This window comes from Triticum urartu, chromosome 3A, assembly GCF_056163025.1.
Source record: "Triticum urartu cultivar PI428250 chromosome 3A, HENAU_Tu73, whole genome shotgun sequence".
In the NCBI taxonomy this organism is placed as follows: Eukaryota; Viridiplantae; Streptophyta; class Magnoliopsida; order Poales; family Poaceae; genus Triticum; species Triticum urartu.
Genome location: NC_141875.1, coordinates 203137065 through 203159282, shown reverse-complemented (window position 1 = coordinate 203159282; position 22218 = coordinate 203137065). Strand labels below are relative to the sequence as shown.

The 22218-nt window shown below is 43.8% G+C and overlaps 1 protein-coding gene and 1 pseudogene across 1 annotated transcript; both read right to left on the bottom strand.

Moving 5' to 3' along the window:
* Window positions 1–7695: 7695 nt before the first annotated feature.
* Window positions 7696–21409, bottom strand: LOC125543573 (serine/threonine-protein kinase RUNKEL). Its single transcript, XM_048706946.2, has 10 exons — window positions 21075–21409; window positions 20836–20925; window positions 19959–20011; window positions 19719–19794; window positions 18594–18655; window positions 18430–18508; window positions 18274–18333; window positions 16603–18180; window positions 9386–10255; window positions 7696–9188 (listed from the first exon to the last, which is right to left on the bottom strand). The coding sequence occupies exons 1-10, from the start codon at window positions 21120–21122 to the stop codon at window positions 8070–8072; spliced, it is 4035 nt and encodes a 1344-aa protein (XP_048562903.2). The 5' UTR covers window positions 21123–21409; the 3' UTR covers window positions 7696–8069.
* LOC147979197 (uncharacterized) lies at window positions 13999–16592 on the bottom strand (annotated as a pseudogene).
* Window positions 21410–22218: the final 809 nt, after the last annotated feature.

Below are 22218 nucleotides of genomic sequence, written 5' to 3'. Positions count from 1 at the left end.
TGCCTTAACGATACCAACATCCAACTTTTAAGCCTCAGTTATGTAAACCCAAGGAAGAGTTTATATGTTGCTTTTTTTTTGATAGGAAAACATTAGGAAAGGGTCCTACTGTAAAAAAAAAGAATATCTACAATGTTATGTACAAACTACAAAGTGAAAAGAGGAAGATTTCAGGAAGTGATGTGTCCAGGATTTGAAAGGAAGTAAAAGCTTTGGCTTCACTCTGTGTGTAACTAGAGTGTGATCCTCTTTGAGGTTTCTCTGGCAAGTAGCAACACTTGGATTCTCATGATTAAAAATCAATGTCCAATAGCGCAAAAATGATGATCTCAATAGTTCTATTTCATGAATGAAAGAAATTCCTCTGAGCTTACTGTGGGCAATAATCTGCCAGCAGTCTTGAGAAAATTCACAATCCCAGAATAGGTGCAGCTGTGCTTCCTCCACTTGAACATTACAGAGAACACATGTTTATGCAGGCAGGTGAAAAGACTTCCTTTGAAGAAGATTTCTGGTGTCCAAGCTTTCCTGGAGCAGCAGCCAGGAGAAAATTTTGTGGTTGAGCTGGCAAGCACTCTTCCATACCCAGTGACAAGGAAGATGAGCAAGGGTACCCTCAATCAGCACATTGGACATAAGCTTGGGCTGGAAAAATTCTGCAAAATCCCCTGCCTGAAGAACTTGGCCAGGGTGGTACATAGCTCAGGGAATTGCTGCTGGAAAAGGCCAGATTAAATTGAATTGAATGGGGCCAGCCAGTATTGTAATGGGTGCTCCAATATGAACTTGACCCATGGCAGATCAAAGTGGTAGTACAACTTGTGAAGGTTTTTGAGCGGCAGAGCCTTGTTGTGTGATGCAATATTTCACAGGGCAAGAATTTATATGCGAGACAGTTTCATTTTGTGAGGGTCCCAGACTCCCAGTCACAGGAATTTATACGAGAGGAAGTTGTATTTTTATGCGAGAAAGTGATCAAACATATACTGTATTACACATTTCAAATCCCAAAACAGGATAGTAATACGACAGACATCGTCAAAACCACTACCAAGTCCAAATCTCTCGTTAACACAACCGGTGACAGTCCATGGTGGTTACAGGTAGTGATCTAAACGCTCTTATACTTCTTTACAGAGGGGATCGATACGTTTCTTCTAAAAAGAAAGAAATCACACAACTGCACTACAGTACTGAAAAGCACGGCCAGAAGGATTAAACCGAGCAGAGTGTAGCTTCCAGATCAGGAAAACATGACAAGACTTCAAATCACGACGTAGCTCACGTTATCTGCAACTGCAAACTTTATACTACCAAAGAAAATTAAGAAAAGGGTCGATCTTTGACGATGGGAGTCAGCCGTAGAAGCAGGCGACGGCGCGGCGGCGGGGCGGTGGCTGCAGGGCGGCGAGTATTAGCCCCACCACGACGACGGCGACGACGATGAGCACCATGACGATGTCCTCGTCCAGCGAGAGCAGGCATACCTTCTTCCCCATGGCCGCGCGTGTCTGGTGCAACTGGGCGGTGGCTTCTTTTCTCCACTGAGAGGAACCAATCCAAGAGGAGGGGTATAAAAGGGGGCATGTCGTAACAAAAATATGTGACGTGTGTACAGTAGACATTTCTGAAAGAAAAGGAAAACTACGTACAGTGGGGTGGCTATGTCGGTCAACTGCGGGTTCGTTTCTTTAGTCAATTGGAACCCGTTCAACCGTCTAGTAGACGAACCACCACCACCACACCAATTGGGAGTATTTGGTAAGTAAAGGTATTTTTCCAGGACCATCTTTATTATTCTGGACCATCATCTCTCGTCCTGGAATGACTCCGTCTACCCTCGTTTCTTTTCGTGATTTAGATTAGATGGATGATGTACACATACGTACATCATCGTTTATGCGAACACACGAGGCGTAGTCGCTACACTAAAATTTGAGTACGGCGACATCGTCTCCGACCCTCCGCCCTGCCGACCAGCACAACGCTAGGCCTGGCCATGGCGCCTGGGCTGGGTCAGCGAGTGGAGGGTCCATGCAGGTGCCATCTCCGCCTAGCGAGCCCTTCGCCCTACGCGCGGACGAACAAAAACAATCATTTACATGTTTATCAGAAAGGTTTGTATTACACTAGTAGTGCAAAGTAACATGTAAGTAGTATCATATATGACTTCATTTATTAATTTGTAGATTTATTTTTGTTGAAAAGTGTTACATCATGGTAACATAACCATCATCTTTTTCTTCGTCTTATCTATAATACATAAATAGTTGATCCCCACTACTTCTAATTCTTTCAACATGCAAACCATCCATCTCATCAAGTGTGCCACGTCAGCATCCACTAACAATATTTTTTAGCCCCTACAAACCTTATTTCATTATCACTAATTCTCTCAATATGCAAGCATCCCACTTCACCATACACTAACATTTTTTCCAGCCCACGCAAACCATTATAATATATTTATTTTTGTCACTGGACATATGTGGTAGATTAGATAATTATTTAATTTATTTACTTCCTAAAGGTTGTGAAATGCCATGATTTACACAGAATGCAAGTACGGAATATTTATATGTTAAATTTAGAGCTTTTGAAATATATGTCATATGTAACTAATCTTTATATATTCCCGCGGCAACGCGCGGGGAAATTAACTAGTTTTTCTAAGTAGCTACAACCTATTACCCGTTTCCTTTTTAGCCACGCAACCATGTCACATAAACAACTTATGCATGCAAGCCATAAATTACATTTGCATTAGACTATGCATGCAATGCTGCCACATCATCAATTCATGCATGTTAGTCATAAGTTTATTTTTCTATTAGAGTTCATCCTTCACATTTTGTTAGCCAACATTTTTTAGCTGTATTTTTTTCTCTCTCTTTATACACTTCATATTGTTTTAAGATTATGTGATTTCCACTAGTCTTATATATTTTTATAGCAACTATTTTTGCATTATTTTAGCAAGGTTCCCACAGCAACGCGCAAGGCAGTATCTAGTTCAATACTATGTCATATCACTAATATGCCTTGGTTGGATCCGGTGACGGACACACTTGAGTGTCGCTCCCTTTCTGAAGGCATTGTTGTTGAAGAACCTCATCGTCTGTGTGATAGCATATACCTGGCACGGGTCTTATACCCAGCACTGCTACTATCGCCTGGCCCGGGGGGTAGCGTGGGGCACACTTAGTAGTAACGCCGGGTTTCACAAGCCGCGCTACTACTATTCTCTACCTGTAGGTCAGTGTCTGACCCCGCACTAGTACTAAGTACTAACTAATAGCAACACAGGTCCCTTAGCCCGCGCCACTATTAAGCGCATGCCTATAGGGTTTTCTTTAGTAGTGTCATGAGATGGTTGGTGTGGATATGGTCATTATTGTAGTTTTTCCAATTGTGGATCTAATTGCTTTATTTTTTTTCCTCACATACGCATAACTTTGGTCTTATGTGACTTTGTTATTTGCCAACACTTCTATGCTCCCATGATACCAATTCAAAAAATTCAAATTTAAACGTGTCAAAAATTCCGAAAAAATCATAGATGTTCTCAACATATGTGTCTACAAGCCCTAAAAAATTCAGATCCAAATTCGATATACACATTGAGAAACAAAAAAGACAAATCTGTTGGGAATAATGTATTTTTACACTATTCATGTTTTGTCTTTATTGACACTATTCATGCTGAATTTGTCTTTTTTGTTTCTCATTGCACAATTTGAATTTGGATCTGAATTTTTTAGGGCTTGTAGACACGTATGTTGAGAACATCTATGATTTTTTTGGAATTTTTTGACACGCTTAAATTTGATTTTTTTTAAATTGGTATCATGGGAGCATATAAGTGTTGGTATCATGTGATATTCTCCCGTGTTTTATGTGTGTGTGTTAGTATTGGTTGTGTACATCCTATTATGAAGAGACAAAGTGTGTGTTCGTGTTTGTATTCTCGCCCCCCGGCTTGTATTCTTATTGACACCATGCAATAAAACTTGAGGGTTGTTCCAAAAAAGAAAATAATAGATGTGGATTGCGGCAGGCCGACCCTTGTCGGCAATGCTATTCATCTTGGTCATGGAAGTTTTGCATCGCATATTGGCTCACACTTCCATGTGGGGTTGTTGGCCTGTTGGATAAGTTGAGCTTGTGCCAAAGACTATCGATCTTTGCGGATGATGTCATGGTGTTTCTCAATCTGTAGGAGCTAGACCTAGACGTGAAGGTATTTTTGGCAATCCTGGTGGATTTAGACATAGTTTCCGGGATGAGGAAGAACCATGATAAGTGCACGGTGATGCCGGTCAAAACCTCAGATGATATTATGGCGCTCGTCTCGGCAAGCCTTGGCTGCACAGTGGAATAGTTCGTATCCGCAGGCTGGGTGTTTTGTTCTCTTTTTTTTGCGGGGTTATTCTTTGTTTTTTAACATGTGATATGCAAGTTTGTACTCTCTCCGTCCCATAATATAAGAACATTTTTGACACTAATATAATGTAAAAAACGTTTTTATATTTTGGGACGGAGGGAGTATGTATTTTCAGAAGAAGAAGAAATGTCGAAAATTCCTTGGGTAAGATAACGACATGCACCTGCTGAGTCGTCGTCTCGTGCCCAAAGACAAAAATAAAAGGAGCCGTCCTCTATCTCTTCCTTTTAGGAAAAACACATTCCCTCTTTAATTCTGTGAACGAGAGCTATAGACAAGTCGTGTGGGGGTTTGCAAGTCGCAACGAAGATATCTAAATGCATTGGAGGTCGTTTTTGAAATGCAGTTTCTCAAGGGAGCCAAATCAATATTGTTAGATTCATTATAGCATGTCCAATGCAAAGCGCCGCTTAAAATATAGAAGTAAATAATATTTTAATCTGGTGGCTTTGTTAGCGCCTCACGTTCCAACGCAAAGAACGATCTGATGGGCGTTTGTGCAGATTTTTCCTTTTATTGGTACGTTGAATCTTCCGCTGGCGCCCGCCGACTCAGTAGGCATCGATGCCAGATAAAATCCTAGGATGAATTAGGATATGACCGTAACGGCTGGGGAATCAATCCTGGCGTCCGGGGCTAGCGCCCGCGTTGGAGATGCCCTTATAAATGTGGTTTCATAGTATCTATATTTGGTATTATAGATGTTAATATTTTTCAATATAAATTTAATCAAACTTTATCTTGTCATAAATCTAATACGCTGAGTAAAAAGAACCGGAGGGAGTACATGTTTCTTAGAAAGGCTCATGTCTCATGTAATATATAACACTAGTTTATGTTACTATCTTTATAGTGCAAAGTAACATATAGGTAGTGTCATATACTCCCTCCTTCTATCTATATAGGGCCTAATGTATTTTTTAAGACCGTCTTTGACTATTGATAAAATTAATAGTACATGACATGCATAATATGAAAATTATATCATTGAAAGCTTCTTTCACATACGAATTTGACTGTATGCTTTGTGTAAGTTGCATGTCATATATTATTGCTATAACATTTGATCAAAGTTAGTTTTGAAAAACGTATTAGGCCCTATATAGATGGAAGGAGGGAGTATGATTTTATTTATTAGCTCGTAGACTCATTTTTTGTTAGGAAGCGTTATATGATGATAACATAGTCATCAGCTCTTTCTCCATCTTCTTTTTCTAAATAGCTACAACCCACTACCTATTTTTTCTAGCCATGCAACCATGTCACATAAGCAACTTATGCATGTGAGCCATAAATTACGTTTGCATTAAATTCTATGCATGCAATGCTGTCACATCATCAATTCATGCATGTTAGTCATAAATTTAATTTTTTATTAGAGTTCATCCTTCCCATTTTGTTAAAAATGACTTTTCTTTGCTACAATATACGCTTCATATTGTTTTAAGCTTATGTGATTTTTGTTAGTTTTAAATGTTTATGTAGCAACTATTTTCATTATTTTAGCAAGGTTCCCACACCAACGCGCGGTGTATCATCCAGTTTAATACTATATCATGTCACTAATATGCCTTGGTTGGATCCGGTGAGAAACACACTTTCGCTCCCTTTCTAAAGGCATTGCTATTGAGGAATCTCGTCGTATGTGTGATGTCGTGAGATGATTGGTGTGGATATGCTCATTGTTATAGTTTGCCGATTGCAGATCTAATCGCTTTGATTTTTTTTCTCATCTCCGCATAACTTTGATCCCATGTGACTTTGTTATTTGCCAACGTGTTTTCGTGTGCGTGCGTTAGTGTGGATGTGTGCATCCTTATGTAGAGGCTGGGTGTGGGTTCATTGTCCAGAAGCCATTTGTGTCTTACCAACACCCCACCCCACCCCCCCCCCCCCCCCGGGGTTGTTCTAAAAAAATAGGCGTGGATTGCGGCAGGGAGACCCTTGTTAGCGATGGTATTCATCTTGGCCATGGAAATTTCGCATCGCATGTTCGCTCATGCTTTCATGTGGGGTTGTTGGACCGTTTGTTAAGCCGACCTTGTTCCGAAGACTATTTTTTCTAGAAAAGGAGGAAGACCCCCGGCCTCTGCATCTGGACGATACATGCAACTACTTTATTAACTATTCACAAAGATCTTACAAAGTAATACATCAGTACGTCTAAAGTCACCATCTTGGCAATCTGTCGCTACGGCTATCCATGTGATGAAGGAATGCCGATAGTCCGAGCTGAATACCAAACAGACCTCACACCATAGCTTAACATCTAAAGCCGGAGGCCCCAACCAAGCCACATTGTCGGGTTTGGGGTACACACCGGTCCGGCACACTCTCAGAGGCCACCGTGCCGCCGTGTTCCAAAGACTATTGATCTTCACGGATGATGTTATGGTTTTCCTCGATCTATGGGAGCTAGACGTGGAGGTATTTTTGGCAATCCTGGTGGATTTAGGCGTAGCTTCGGGGATGAGGATCAACCAACAACCATGGTAAGTGCACGGCGACGCATGTCAAAAGCTCGGATGATGATATGGCGCTCGTTCTCGGTGAGCCTTAACTGCATAGTGGATTAGTTGTATCCACACGCTCGATCATGAGCGTGCTATTGGGTGTTTTATTCTCTCCTCTAATATGTGATACGCATGCTTGTGTGTATTTTTAGAAGAAGAAAAAGAAGAAGAAGAAGAAGAAGAAGAAGAAGAAATGCCGAAATTTCCTTGGACAAGATAAGGACGTGCATCTGTTAAGTCGTCGTCTCTTCCCGGAAGACAAAAAGAAAAGGAGCCGTCCTCTATCTCTTCCTTTTAGGAAAAACGCATTCCCTCTTTAATTCTGTGAACGAGAGCTATTGCCAAGTCATTCGCAAAAAAAAAAGATTTATTGCCAAGTCGGGTGGGGTACAGGACAAACACCGTGTTCGGTAATGACTTTGATTGTTGTGATGCGTCCACATCATGTGAACCGCGTGGGATAACACCCCCGGAGAGCCGAAAGGTAATGATTACAAGAAGAGATTGACTGGCCACAAGGACGTGGTCAAAGTCTGAACTATTCGTCGCCTCTGCTCCACTATGCGCACGCAGGGGAAGCCAATGCCAACAAATGATCAATCATGGAAACTGAACTCTTTTGGCCTCATCGTGTGTTATTGCCTACCTGGGCCCGCAGCAAAACCCAACAAGAGATAAATTGCATGCTTCATTATAGACACTGAAGCAAAAGTTGCTTATACGGACTTCGTAGCGATCTGAACAATGGAAATTTCCACCACTTGCTTGGTAACAGAAATAAGACAAATGTATTGTTGTATACATGATCATGATGCGCAACTAGGGAATTACATGAAACTGAAAACCTACATGCCAACCAAAACTGGCAAGGCGAATACAGATTTGGCCAAAAGTACCATATACAGCAGCCCCATATCATCGCGGATAAAGATTACATAACATGTAACGGTGTCCTGCGCACGGACAGCACTCCCGTGCCAGACAGTAGCAACTGAGGCAATGGCCCTGCTCATACTCTTGGCGCCAGAGATACCAAGCCGAGCCAAGACCCTCCTATTAAGATCACTTATGCAATGGCAGCCAACTGACGGGTTCCTTCACCACATCTCTGCTCAACCACAGCGAGGTAGGCGCTGCAGTTCGGCACCCACACACGAAGCAGCATCAGCAAGACAGCTATCCTGTGAGCCCTTGAAAGACGACACAAGCGCTTCTACTCGCATCAGAGCTGGCACTGATATTGAGAGTATCATTCCTTGGGTTAGGTATTGCCTACAAGAGAATGCTAGGCTGTATAGCAGGCGAGTCAGCGGCAAGGGGGCGCCATGCTTCAACGAGTCCAGAAGAGCGCTCAGCTTAGGAAGATTTGTCAGCAGGCCCATTGTGGCCTCTCGAGGTGCTGCCTTGAGCAGCAACACCACGCAATCTGACGCCAAATCGCTTATCCGTGGATCTGAATTTCCAACCACCTCCAGAAATATAGCCATACTGCCACCAAGGTCGCATATGTCCATGATGCAAGATTGTTGATCAACAGCAATGCTCATGCTGAAGGCGCTATCAACAAGGAGTGCAGGTTCTTTGCTGAGGACGATACTTCTGTTGCTGCCGGTGCCACGGATAATGAAAGCTCTGCACAGTTCCAAGGTTGGTTCCAGAAAATCATCCATATCTTTGGCAGTCACAAACTCAAGTAGATTCCCTATTCTTCTGACAACCTGAAGCTGCGAAAGGATATTGGAGTCCATGTCGGGAGCAGATGCCAGAGCAAAACAAAGCTTGACATTGCTTACGTTTGCATTTGAAAGATCTCCAAGCAAGAATTCAAAGCACTGGGATACTGTCGCTTCATTCAGGATATCAGATACCTTAACACAATCATGTTCCATCAGCATTACTAGAAGTTTCTGTGCATACATAGGTATTGGATCTTCATCCTCTGCAAATGAAGGGTACATTGGGAGAAAATATTTGTGAGAGATTGTTTTCAGGTCAGCTAAACATTGTTCATCTGCAGTCAATGAAGAATCGCTGAAGATCACAATCATCACATCAGACAGTATCTTCAAACACAGGAATCTGGCATCACAATCTTTATTGCCCTTGTATAAGATGGATAAGCTTGGAAGGAATCGACTTGTGAATATTTTGTGTTCCCTAAGTATAACAGAAGGCTCCTCCGTAGCTGCCTCAAGAACCCTCAGCAATGTCATTTGGAAATCATCCCGAGCCTGGAAGTACAATAAAGTGTACACAAATTATCACAAAAGACAGGAGTTTAGTGAACACATTGCGTAATGCAAAGACTGTTAAGGCAAGACAACAATAACTCTAGGACGAGTTTATTTTAGACATTGCAGTACAAATATATAATGAATGGTCTCCGTATTTTCTCATCAGGTTGGGTCCAGATAGTTACAGGCCATACCTGAAATGGTGTCTCCAATATCTTCATAAGATTAGCCAACTGGAGCAATACTTGACTTGTCACAACTCTGTGATTGAAGGATACACTCCCAAGAAGATGAAGGATGACAGGGAACAAATGAATTGTGCTCTTTGGATGAGCACGTCCAGTTAAAGCAGTAATAGGTCCATGACGTTTGCCACCCATGACCTGCTGTATATCACTGGATACAGTGTCAAGAATGCCTGGGACCAACGAAGCAACTAACTGAACAAATGCTTCTGTACATTGATGAATGAAACCATCCTTCTCCTTTCCCAATCTATCGACTGCTGATAGTAGCTTTGCATTGCAAAAGAATTGCGGAAGCCACCTTCGACTGTTCTTGCAAAGAAGAGCAACAAATAGAAGGGCTTTCCCACGCAGAATGTCAGTTCCCTGTTCTATCAGAGAAATAAGTGCAGGGACCAACTGTTTCTCCTCAGTTAATGACAGAATATAGCGGCTCATATTTGGTATGATATGACTGTTCCCTAATGCCGAGTTCAGAAGATTCAGACTTATCTGTTGCTCACGTGGATTGCCCTTAAGGAGTGTGCATGCAATATCCTTAAATGTTAGCTTCTCCAGTATTAAATGAGTACATGACGAACTGAATCGAGCTAGGCGGCTCAAACAAGAAATTGCAATAAGCCTTGTATTCTCTTGCTTCCCAGTTGCTTTATAGATGTAGCAAAGATGACCAATTACATCTTGGGAAGCAAACCGTGATGTCCAATCTGTTCCTTGGCTACATATATTATCAATTGTCCGTAAGGCATAAAGCTGGGCTAGATCATCTTCCCCTTTACGCAAGATAGATGACACTAGTGCGATTACAGAACTAGGAACCTGCAAAGTTTGCCAAGTTAAATCACGAGAAGACAGTACTTTGAATCTGTAGCTGCAAATAAGGAAGGAGCCATTCATATGTATATCTACACTACATGACCACATACAACTAAGATATTTACATATGTTATATATCTTCATGTTCCAATACATACTCTTTTATGTACTTATAATAACTGCAAAAGCTCAACGCACACGTTCATAATAGACTTGTGCCTAGACACATGAATAAAGAAAAGAATATGTATTGGAACGTGAAGTCGATATCTACTATCTAGGCATATCCCTTCCCTCTTTAATCTAGAACATACTCCTAATGCAGCATCCACGTTAAGCCACATCACCCCTGAAATTGCAGTCGTTGGATTATATTGAGGATCAATCAAGTCTTAGATCTTAACAGTTGGGCCTGTTAGGAAATATGCAACTTGTATTCCCATGAGGCCATAGGCCGATATATATACATGTACAGGTGTGGAACATATGCAGGAAACCCCTTATACAACGGGATAAATACAAAGGGGTACATGACTTATATTATAACTCTAACACCCCCCCCCTCAAACTCATGGTGGATGAACAACACTGAGTTTGGAGAGATAAAAGCCATGTTGTGCTCTAGTCTGGGCCTTCGTCAGGAAATCCGCCAACTGTAACTCAGAAGGCACATACTGAAGAGCAATAACCTGATCCTGCACACCAGCGCGCACATAGAAAGCATCAACACCAATATGCTTGGTGAGCTCATGCTTCACAGGATCACGCGCAATGCTGATAGCACCTGTACTGTCAGATAAGAGCAGAGTCGGTGTAGTGACAGAAACACCAAAATCCTGAAGTAACCACCGTAACCAAGTCACCTCTGCCGTCAAAAGAGCCATTGCTCGCAACTCAGCCTCGGCACTCGAACGGGAAACTGCAAGCTGTTTCTTCGTCTTCCAGGCAATGAGAGAACCACCAAGAAAAACACAGTAAGCAGAAAGTGAACGGCGATCTGAAGGATCACTAGCCCACGTAGCATCCGAATAGGCCTGAAGCTGTAAAGAACTGGAGCGAGGAAAGAATAGACGGTGAGAGATCGTGCCTCGAAGATATTGGAGAACACGAAGGAGATGACTATAGTGAACCGAGGTGGGAGCAGAGACAAACTGACTCAGAATATGAACCGGATAAGAGATGTCCGGACGAGTGATAGCTAGATAGACAAGACTGCCAACAAGATGACGATAACGCGTCGGGTCAGGAAGAGGAGCACCATCAGTAGCACGGAGGTGAACATTGAGCTCCATAGGAGTCTCAACAACGCGCTCGTCAGTAAGAGCAGCACGAGCAAGAAGATCCTGGATATACTTTTCCTGGGATATAAAAAAGCCATCAGAGGTAGAAGAGACTTCAATCCCAAGAAAGTAGCGAAGAGGTCCAAGATCAGACATAAGAAACTGCGCACTAAGACGGGCCTTTACAAAGGCAATATACTCGGGGTCATCCCCCGTGATGATCATGTCATCAACATAGAGAAGAAGAAGAGTCCGACCACGAGGAGAAAGGTGAATAAACAATGCTGGATCATGAGCACTTGCTGATAAACCAGCAGCAGTGATCACAGAGGCAAAGCACTCAAACCAGGCGCGGGGGGCTTGCTTAAGGCCATAGAGAGAGCGACGAAGACGACATACCATGCCATCAGGAACAGAATACCCAGGTGGTGGCTGCATGTACACCTCCTCACGCAGCTCACCATTAAGAAAGGCATTCTTAACATCAAGCTGAGATATAGACCAGTGGCGTGCAGAGGCAACGGCAAGAAGTGTACGAACAGTGGTCATATGGGCCACAGGAGCAAAAGTCTCATCATAATCACGATCGTGCTCCTGCTGAAAACCACGAGTCACAAGACGAGCTTTGTGACGCTCAAGAAAACCATCGGAGCGAGTCTTAACCTTGTAGACCCACTTACAAGTGATCGGACGGACTCCGGGAGGAAGAGAAACAAGATCCCAGGTACCAATGCGTTCAAGAGCAGCAATCTCCTCTGCCATCGCAAACTGCCATTCAGGATGAACAACAGCCTGACGGTAAGAAGTCGGCTCAAGAACAGCAGCACCAGCGGTGGGAAATCCAAAGCGATTAACAGGCGGACGAGGACGAGAACGCAAGCCATAAGTAGGCTGAGAGGAAGATGACGACTCATCCACAGAGGCATCGACTGGTCGTGGACGACGAGTGTAATGCTGAGGAAAAGATGGAATAATAGAAAGAGGAATCGTCAAGGTAGAATCGGGGGGTGGCGACGAAGAAGTCACCGGAGATGAAGGTGTAGAATCCGGTGACATGCTGGGAGAGGAGACCGAGGAGGAAGTCACCGGAGATGAAGGTGGAGAACCCGGTGACATGCTAGGCGAGGAGACCGGGGAGGATGGTGGCTGCAAATCAACTAGAGGTGGAGAAGGAGAGGAAGTGGAACGAAGAGGTACAGGCTCGACAGGGGTGATAGGTGAGTCAGAAAAAGTGAGGAAAGAGATATCATGCACTGAAAAAGTCGAGGAAGATGGGCGTGGGTAGAAGGGACGAGACTCATCAAAAGTCACGTCTCAAGAGATACGCATCCGACGACCGATAGGATCCCAACAACGATAGCCCTTATGCTCATCACTGTAGCCTAAGAAGACACACTCAACAGACTGAGCGGTCAGTTTGGTGCGTTCGCGAGGGGCAAGAAGAACATAGCAAACACAACCAAACGAGCGAAGCATCGAATAATCGGGAGAACGATCAAAAAGTCGCTCGAAAGGAACACCACCCTGTAGAGCAGCGGAAGGCTGTATATTGATAAGATAGGTGGATGTGGAGACGGCCTCAGCCCAAAAATGAGGCGGGAGAGAGGCAGCAATCATCAATGCACGAGCCGTCTCAAGAAGATGTCGATGCTTTCGCTCAGCCACACCATTCTGAGCATGAGCACCAGGACAAGAGAATTGAGAGAGAGTCCCTTGCTCAGCAAGAACACCACGGAACATCTTAGAGATATACTCGCCAGCGGAGTCAGCACGAAAAACACGAATGGGTGAAGAGAACTGAGTATGAACCATGGCAGCAAAATGCTTATAAATAGACAACACCTCAGAACGAGAAGTCATGAAATAAAGCCATGTGTAACGAGAGAAATCATCTATGAAAATAATATAGTATTTATGACCACCTTTCGAAGCGAAAGGGGCCAGACCCCATACATCAGAATGGACTAAATCGAAAGGACGCTTGGACACTGACTCACTATGTGAATATGGTAACTGAATCTGCTTGCCAAGACGACAACCCTGACACTCTAAAGAGACATCTCCTGAGACAGACCCCAGAAGACCTCGACGAACTAAAGAAGACAACCGAGAACCACACAGATGACCAAGTCGATGATGCCACTGCTGGAAGGAACCAGTAACGGAGGCGACAGAAGCGGAAGAACTGGCGATGGTGGTGGCAGCGGAAGGAACATGAAGCCAGTCCAACTCCCAAAGACCCTGAGAATCACGGCGGCGAGGGCCAGCCCCAACCAGAGTGTGCATGCGACGGTCCTGGACAGAACAAGAGTCAACGTCAAGGATGACGCGACAACCAGAATCAGTAAGTTGACCAGCAGAAAACAGATTCATGGTAAGTCGAGGAACATGAGCAACATCAGGAACAGAATAAGGAGTGGTAAGATTGCCTCTACTAGCAACAGAAAGTGGAGTACCATCAGCAGTGAAGACATGAACAGGAGAATCCAGTGATCGAAGAGAGGACAAAGTGGAAGAATGAGAAGACATATGAAAAGAAGCTCCAGAGTCCAGAACCCATGGGGATGTACCTGACTGTGTAGAGGGTGATTGCTCAGTGCGGGAAGTATCAGTCACAGAACCAGCAGTACCCGTCGAGGAATAACCTGAAGCCGCAAGCAGACGCTTAAGTTTCAAAATATCCTGGTCAGTCAAAGCAATGGCTGAAGCTGTCGAGGTAGATGACGAAGTCCCTGAAGATGATGATCGCGCCTTGCGCAGGTGTTTCTTCTTCGTGTAGCACTGAGACTCAAGATGACCATCATTGTTGCAATAGTCGCAATGTGGACGGGGGCGACCTGAGCCTCCAGAAGGAGTGGGCAAGAGCGGCGGAGCACTCGAGCGAGAAGGGGTCGGTGCAGCAGGTGGCGTAGGAGCACGAGTAGCGAGCACAGAGGGAACCTCCAGCAAACCAGCACCACGTAAGCGAGTCTCCTCAGCACAAATCTCAGAAAGCGCCTCCATGAGAGAAATACGGCCACGAGCAAACAACTGAGCACGCCGGGGCTCAAACTCCTTACGGAGCCGAGACAGGAACTCATAGACGCGATGAAACTCCAAATTGGCCTGGACAGCCTGGCAACAAGGGCAGGTACGACAACCAGCACTGCGGAGAGAATCAAGCTGGCGCCAGATAGCAGAACTCTGTGCATAGAAGTCATCAACAGTAGAGTCACCCTGCTGAAGAGCATGCTCCTGACAGACCACAGAAAGGTATAAGGCATCACCAGAGGGCTGATAGCGCTGACGAAGACGGGTCCACATCTCAAAGACAGTAGGAAGACCCAGAAACTCAGAAGCAAACTGAGGCAAAACACTAGCAGTGAGAACAGCTGCAGCACGAGCATCATCATCAAGCCACTGGGTGTAAACAGACAGAGCACCATGATACGTCTGAAGAGCCTCCTCATAAGCCAAAACCCTCTCATCATAAGCACGATCAGCAGCCTCATCAGCAAGCTTAGCCGCATCCTTGGCGGCCTGATTAGCATCCGGAGGAAGAACCGGTGGAGTCGGCGGAATAGGAGCCACCGGAGGAACCGGACGTGGCGGACAACAGACCTCGCCAGAAAGAACACCCCAGAGACGGATGCCACGCATGTGAATGCGCATGAAGCCAGTGAACTCAGTGTAGTTAGTACCATCGAAGATCACCGGACAGCGAGGGACAGCAACATAACCCGAGGACTGAGACATCATGCCTGTTTTTTTTCTTTTTTTTTCTTTTTTTTCTGAGGCAGACTATAGGAGTCTCGATCTGCAGCAGCTTGCATGCAACAAGAAGACTGGAGCGGCGGCTGCTTGATCTGGACTGACGGAAGGTGACAACTTCGATCTGAATCACAGGAGCGGATGAAACGGAACGGCGGCTGGCGGCAGAATCTGACGAGGGCGCGAGGACAGCGAAGATCGGCGACGGGCGGCACTCCTGGCGGCGGAGAGCAGCAGCAGTCGGTCGGCTCGATCGGGGCCAGAGGAGCGCGTGGGATTGACCTGCGCGCTGGCTGGGATGGACCACGAGCGGGCTGGATGAGGGGACACGCGCCGGCTGGGATTGACCTGCGGGGGGATCAGCAGGCGCAGAGAGGCAGCGGTGATAGAGAAAAAGGAGCGGCGGCCACAGATAGGGTAGTCGCGGCGGCCATAGCGAGGTGGATCAACAGCACGAGTTGCAGCGTGCAAAAAATTGACCTAGCTCTAATACCATGTTAGGAAATATGCAACTTGTATTCCCATGAGGCCATAGGCCGATATATATACATGTACAGGTGTGGAACATATGCAGGAAACCCCTTATACAATGGGATAAATACAAAGGGGTACATGACTTATATTATAACTCTAACAGGGCCTACGAACAGTCATGTCCTTTAGTTGAAAGGCACATCCCTTGGTGAATGAATGTCTTCTTATGGAAAACATGTCCCTTGGTGAAAAAATGTCTCTTCGTGGAAAGAAACACCCCTTAAAATAATGTCTTCTTATTAACTTCCCAAAAGATGTGACCATTGTAATTGCCTTAACTATGCTAGAACACTAATGTACCAAAATTTACCATTTCAATTTGTTTATGCACTTCAACAACATATGAACTTTGCAACTCTATGTCTAAAACGCAAACTTTATCTAAAAATATTTCAAAATAAACTCACTAATATACTTTCAACTTCTAATAAATTTCTACTTAACTAAATTCTCAAAAAAAAAACTCACTAAAATATCTAGTGTGGGCTATACACTGGTTTATGTTTATGTGTGGATTTAGTTCTTGCAGTTAATACAGTTTCAACTTCTAATAAATTTCTACTTCAGTACATTACGGTGGGCAAAGGGAATATGCTCCTATAGAAGAATCAGTATCAACTACTGTACTAAAGATGTTGGAATCTAATTTCCAGTATCTTACCGCCACAACTTTTCTTTTCACAACGTGATGCAGTATAGGGTAATACTAGAAGGTAAGTCCAGGTAAATCAACCACTGACATGCAAATAAACATGTAGAGCATATTTTTCATTTGGAGTTTCTAACCTGCCACAAAGCACCAGCTTTGTTGTCCTTCATAGGAGATTCCTGGGCATTGCTTTCTTTGCTATCCTGATCAGATTGAGTTGATATGTAGAACAGTAATTCTCCAAGTGTTGCCATACAGAATCTCCTCAGTTTATCATGCCGGTCCCTTAAGCCATCTGACAAGGCATTAACAATTCCTGAACTAGCTAGCTCTGCATCAAGGATAGTGGAGTAGCGTATCAACAGTCCCATAAGTGAAGCAACCTGGACACGCAAGACTGAAGTTTTTGATAGTCGAAGCATTTTTATAAGCAATGACATAATTGGGCCATTAGTGATTATATTTGCAGCATCAGAGTTCATGCTTAGCAACTCCAGGTATCTGATGATATTCTGTTTTTCTGAAACCTGAAAAGATCCACTCAAACTCTGAATTATCTGGCTATGGAATGCATTCATCTGTTCTCGTGGTAACCTGATGTAATCAGCAGCAGGGAGAGCTTCAAAAGGAAGCACAGTGACAGTCTCAGTAGCTTTATCTCCTTTTTTACTGGGCATAACTGGTTTAACAGCAAGATCTGTTGGATGCCAGAATGCTTCAAAGATGTTAGACGGCTCAGAACCCGTTGCAGCACCAGAAGTTATCTTCGGACGTGCTTTCCTCATACAGAAACTAGGTGGAGTGGCCACCACATCAGGATTCTCTGAGCAGTTCTGCTCAGCTTTCAACATGGTATCAGGCTTAACAGAACACTCATCCGTGAGCATATCCACCTGATTTATGCAGTTCTCTTCATTTCCATCAGTTCCTTCGGTCGTATGCTTTTCATCTGCTGTGGATCCAACATTATCTGATCCATCATTATCATCAGGTGCATCGCCTTCTGGATTTTCACCAAAATCAAGCTCCATGTCATTATTTTCTATCTTAACTTCAGCCTCATTTTCGTCTGTTTCTGTGGGAGGACGCCTGTAGTTCTCCTTGTCTTTTTCCCTTTGCAAATTTTTCTTAGCTATGCGAGACATTCTAAGGACATTTACACCCTTCAAACCATCAGCCTTACAAGGTTTTGCATTATTTTTCTTACCAGTTAGCACATTCTTAACAGGGGTCGTGAACATCTTGGCAGAATTTTCATCTTTCTTGCGTAGGTGTTCACGAGTCTTGGGTGGCGTCAGCTGTCTGGAGGGTTTATCCCCATTTCGCTCAGCTAGATATGGTGTAGTGGGAAGTCCAACCATGTTGTCGAAGGCAGGTTGAGGAGGTAACGGAATCATTGGCATACTGTTTCTCCAGAAGTTGTGTGCACAGAGTTCAGACCACTGTAGTCTTTCAGCTGGGTCTTTCATGAGTAAGCAGTTGATCAGATTCTGAAAAGACCTTGACGAATTATCAGGTAAAGGTGGTGCAGGCTCTGAAAGTATGGATTTGACTAACTGGGTAAATTCACGGCCCACGAAAGGAGGTCTTCCTACATAGCATTCGTATAGCACACAACCAAGAGCCCAGAAATCAGAAGCATATGAGTGGACCCCTCCCTCTTGGAACAACTCAGGAGCCATGTAACATGGTGTCCCCCTCATAGGTTGTGGCACCTAAAGGACATGTGTTCAAACCAAAGGGAATCATTAAAATAAGATAAAACCGAACAAAACGAAATGCTTGAAGAAAAGGAAATGGGACCTCACATCTCCAGGGTCGGTCTTCTCGATGTCCTTTAAACGTCTTGCTAATCCAAAATCACACAGCTAGAACAATAAGGGGAAGTTACTGTTAGCTCCCAACAATTTTCTATTCCTTTGCTGTTACTGTATTTACATATTTCACAGTGGTCTACTGATTACCTTCATGCATCCAAACTCATCAAGTAGGATGTTAGATGGCTTCAGATCACAATATATAATTCCTTGTGAATGCAAGAACCTAACACCCAACATGTTTTCAGTCAATCAAAGTCCACCCGTAACACAATAGATATATTGAAACGAGGTTATCAAAGAAACTTTACAGGAGGGCTTTGACAAGATCGTAAGCCAGGTCATGCATGGCACTTTCAGGCAGCTTCTTATCCTGCATAAAAATAGACATGAGACAGAATACATAGAGGCAAAGCAAGCAGAAAAATGGGGTAGCATTTGTCTTCACTGATGTTACATATAGTAAAAGTCTGCATATGTCATATAACAGGTCTCTGGAACACAAACAAGCACCACAGAGAATTGTGTGGGTTGCCCTTATCAACACGTGTTTGTAGGATGACAAGCAAGCAGAAAAATGGGGTAGCATTTTGTCTTCACTGATGTTACATATAGTAAGAAGGTCTGCATATCTACTCACACAACAGGTCTCTGGAACACAAACAATCACCGCAGAGAATTATGTGGGTCGCCTGCCTAGGATGAAAGGCAAGTACTGGCAAAACAGGCTTGCAAAAGCTTTACGCCGCAACAATATAATACACTACTAAAAACAATAGAGCAACATTATCAGGATAGCAGATAAATCAAGCATTTCTTAGAGCCAAAGAATATGCAGCGTGCATTGAGTGTTTCCAAGTGGAGAAAATGAGAGCAGCACTCCAGTTTCCCATCTTGAAACAGTTAATTGTCTAATTCTTTTCCAAGCTGAGCACAAACGGGACTAAAGCTCATACTTCAGTGCATGAACACAAAGTATTAAACCATAAATGCTATAAAAGAAAAAATAGAATTAAGATCATAAAAGCAGCTGGTTCGGGCTGACCATACTTCAATGTAATGACAAATAGTTTTCTCAAGCAAAAATAGTTTTAGTAGCATTCACAACTTCAAGTTGTCAGATTGAAGGTACACAATTATAAATAGCAACAACAACAAGATTGTGTGAAACATCTATTCCTCTTAGAAGAGCAATTAGCAAGCTGTGATATAAAGTTTCATGTGGAATTTTCCTAAAAGCTAATGAAACGTAAAGTTTTGTTCCTTGTACTTCTAGTTCAAATATTCCGAGCTCCTAAATTTTAGGTGCAGCTTTTCTCACTTATCTGTGATATCTGCAGAATATATCGGTTACAAACGTATGCAAGTGGATGCTTTGTGTTCCCTTCTTCAAATTAGAGACATACATGCATTGTTTAAAAGGATAAGCAAGATACCTGCTCAAGCAAGCCCTTGAGGTCTCCACCAACACAATATTCCAGTACCAGCCAAAAATGTGCTGAAGTTTCATACCTAGGGAGAAAAGCAAGATATAGTTATGGTATGCACTACGGTGGTCAAGTGTTAAGTGAACAATAAGGATAACCTCAACAAGAATAGCAAAGTACTTGTCAGGCTATACTTGAAAATTAGCACAGGCCAAAGCAATAAGTCAATACGAATCCCTGAAAACTTACCAAGAGTAAAATTTCAGGACATTTGCATGATCTAAAGAATGAAGCATCCGGACCTGCAAATATAAGTTCAAAAGCATCATTGGCACAACGGAACAAAGCAAAAATAAACAAATTATGTGCATAAGCATTGATCAAACTTATGATAGAACATCTAAGAATGCTTACGAAACTTGAGAATGGTTCTCTATCTGGTAACAATTTATCTACCTTTTTTTATATTTACCCTGAGCAGTTGCTCAGATAGACAAAGGCACATCCAAAAGAAAAACGGGTCCTTGGAAGGGACAATAACAAAAACTTAAGTACAAACCCGATGAAAGAATAGCACTTGCTGATAGGTCAACAGCATCCATTAGTGAGCACAGGTTGTAACTTATCTTCATGGGCACATCTCTTCTATAATTGGGTATGAGAAGCAAACTATGTGCAAAATTATTAGGAAGTTCATCTTTTGTCCAGCACTTGAAAAATAAGAATTGGTGTCACTTTGTGGCAAGAGAAAAACAGCACGCCAAGCTTATCGTTATCTTAGTCACAGTTACATCTAGCCTGGGGCAGTTTCCCCTTCATACTGCGTCATTTCTCAAGCAGAACACTAACCAGAAATCAGAAATGCTTCGGCAAACAACACTTAATCAAATACTGACATTGTACCAAGCCTCAACCTGGAGCCACGGAAGCTTTATCAAGTAAATTATGCGAATCACGACATACACGCACCAGCACGTGAACACAGGTCGCCAGACCAAGAAGCCGCTCCTAAACCAATGCAAACCCGCACAACCTTCGATTTCAAAAATACCCCCCAAAGACCCCCAAAATGGCCGCGGCGGGGTCAAGAGGGTTCGGATAGGGGTGAGAGGAGGGGCTGGCTCACCTCGTTGAGGACCTTGGAGCGCTGCGACTTGTCGACACTCTTGACGGCGAAGTACTCGATGGTTTTCTTCTTCCGCCCTTTGTAGACAGTCTTCGCACCGCAACCCCACCCGAAAAAAAAAACAGAAACAATCAGAAATCCCTCGCATTCGAGCCAGCCCCGGCCGGATACGGGCGGATCCGAGGCCGGAGAAGGGGGCGAGACCGACGGAGATGGAGGAGAAGGGGGCGGAGGGTTACCGAGTGCTTGCCGCGGCCAATGGCCTCGTAGACGTGGAAGTTGTTCATGGCGGAGCAGCAACAGCTGGAGGGGGGAGGTCGGGAGGAGGAAGAGGGCTCCTCCTCTGGTCTCCGGCTAGGTTAGGGCTTGTGATCTGAGGCGGGCGGAGAAGTGGACGAAATGGGGAGCGGGGCGGAGAGGGGAGAGAGAGAGACGGGGAGCGGGATTTGGATTTGAGATGGCCGCCGCTCGGCTAGTTTGGACTGGTTTGGGGCTTTCGGTTTCGGAGGAGGCGCTCCTGTTGATTTCGAATTTTCTATCGTTTCGTCGTCTTCGTCGTCTTCGGTTTGGCTGTGATTGTTTCATATGAGACCCTGCCTTTGATCTTTATTATATACAAGAGCATCTTCAACCGAGTATGAAAAACTAGGTGATTAAACGTCTGTGCGTTGCAACGGGTCACATTAACTTTAAGAGTTTAATATCAGTTATGTTAATATTACATTTAATATTCTCATACATATAAGTGACATTGGCGACATTTTTTCATTGTTGAGGAAATCGTTAACTGGTAGCTGCTCGATCGGCTGGTGAGTAGAGGATTAATAAGCTAATTGGCAAGTTAATCGGCCATTTAATCAATTAATCGGACGATTTATCGGATAATCGGTTACTCGGAGACCCTATGAGTAGGGATTAATCGGCAAGTTAATTGGTTAATCGGATAAATTCTTGAACAGGGCATTTTTTACCATCAAATTCTCACACACACTCTCTTCCTCCCTCTTCCTCATTCTCTCTTCCCCTCTCCCTCTCTCTCTAACGCACACACATATCCACCTTATTGGGTACAGGATCATAATCCATCTATTTCACACGCACACGCGCTAGTGCATAACAATATGGATTATGTGTATTACTAGGACATATTCCCGTGCGTTGCAACGGTAAAATTGATGCTTTGTGCGAGTATAATGTCCCACAGCACCGGATTCACTATGAAGAACATGCTGCAACCCAACATCCTTCTACAAAATGAACATAAAAAATATGATGCAATTTAGTCATGTTCATACTTTCTTTGCCGGGCATAATCTCTCGCTGATTTAATTTAAGTATAATCCTTTCTTTAATTACCATGACATCCTCACTCGTTTTAGTCGG

What these genes read in the sequence shown, in the direction of transcription:
- LOC125543573 (XM_048706946.2), bottom strand. Translation starts at nt 21,122, where the DNA reads ATGAACAACTTCCACGTCTACGAGGCCATTGGCCGCGGCAAGCACTCG. An exon ending in TTGGCCGCGGCAAGCACTCG is followed by an intron (nt 20,926 to 21,074) that starts GTAACCCTCCGC and finishes TGCGGTGCGAAG; the next exon opens with ACTGTCTACAAAGGGCGGAA. An exon ending in GATCTTGTCAAAGCCCTCCT is followed by an intron (nt 18,509 to 18,593) that starts GTAAAGTTTCTT and finishes GTTGGGTGTTAG; the next exon opens with GTTCTTGCATTCACAAGGAA.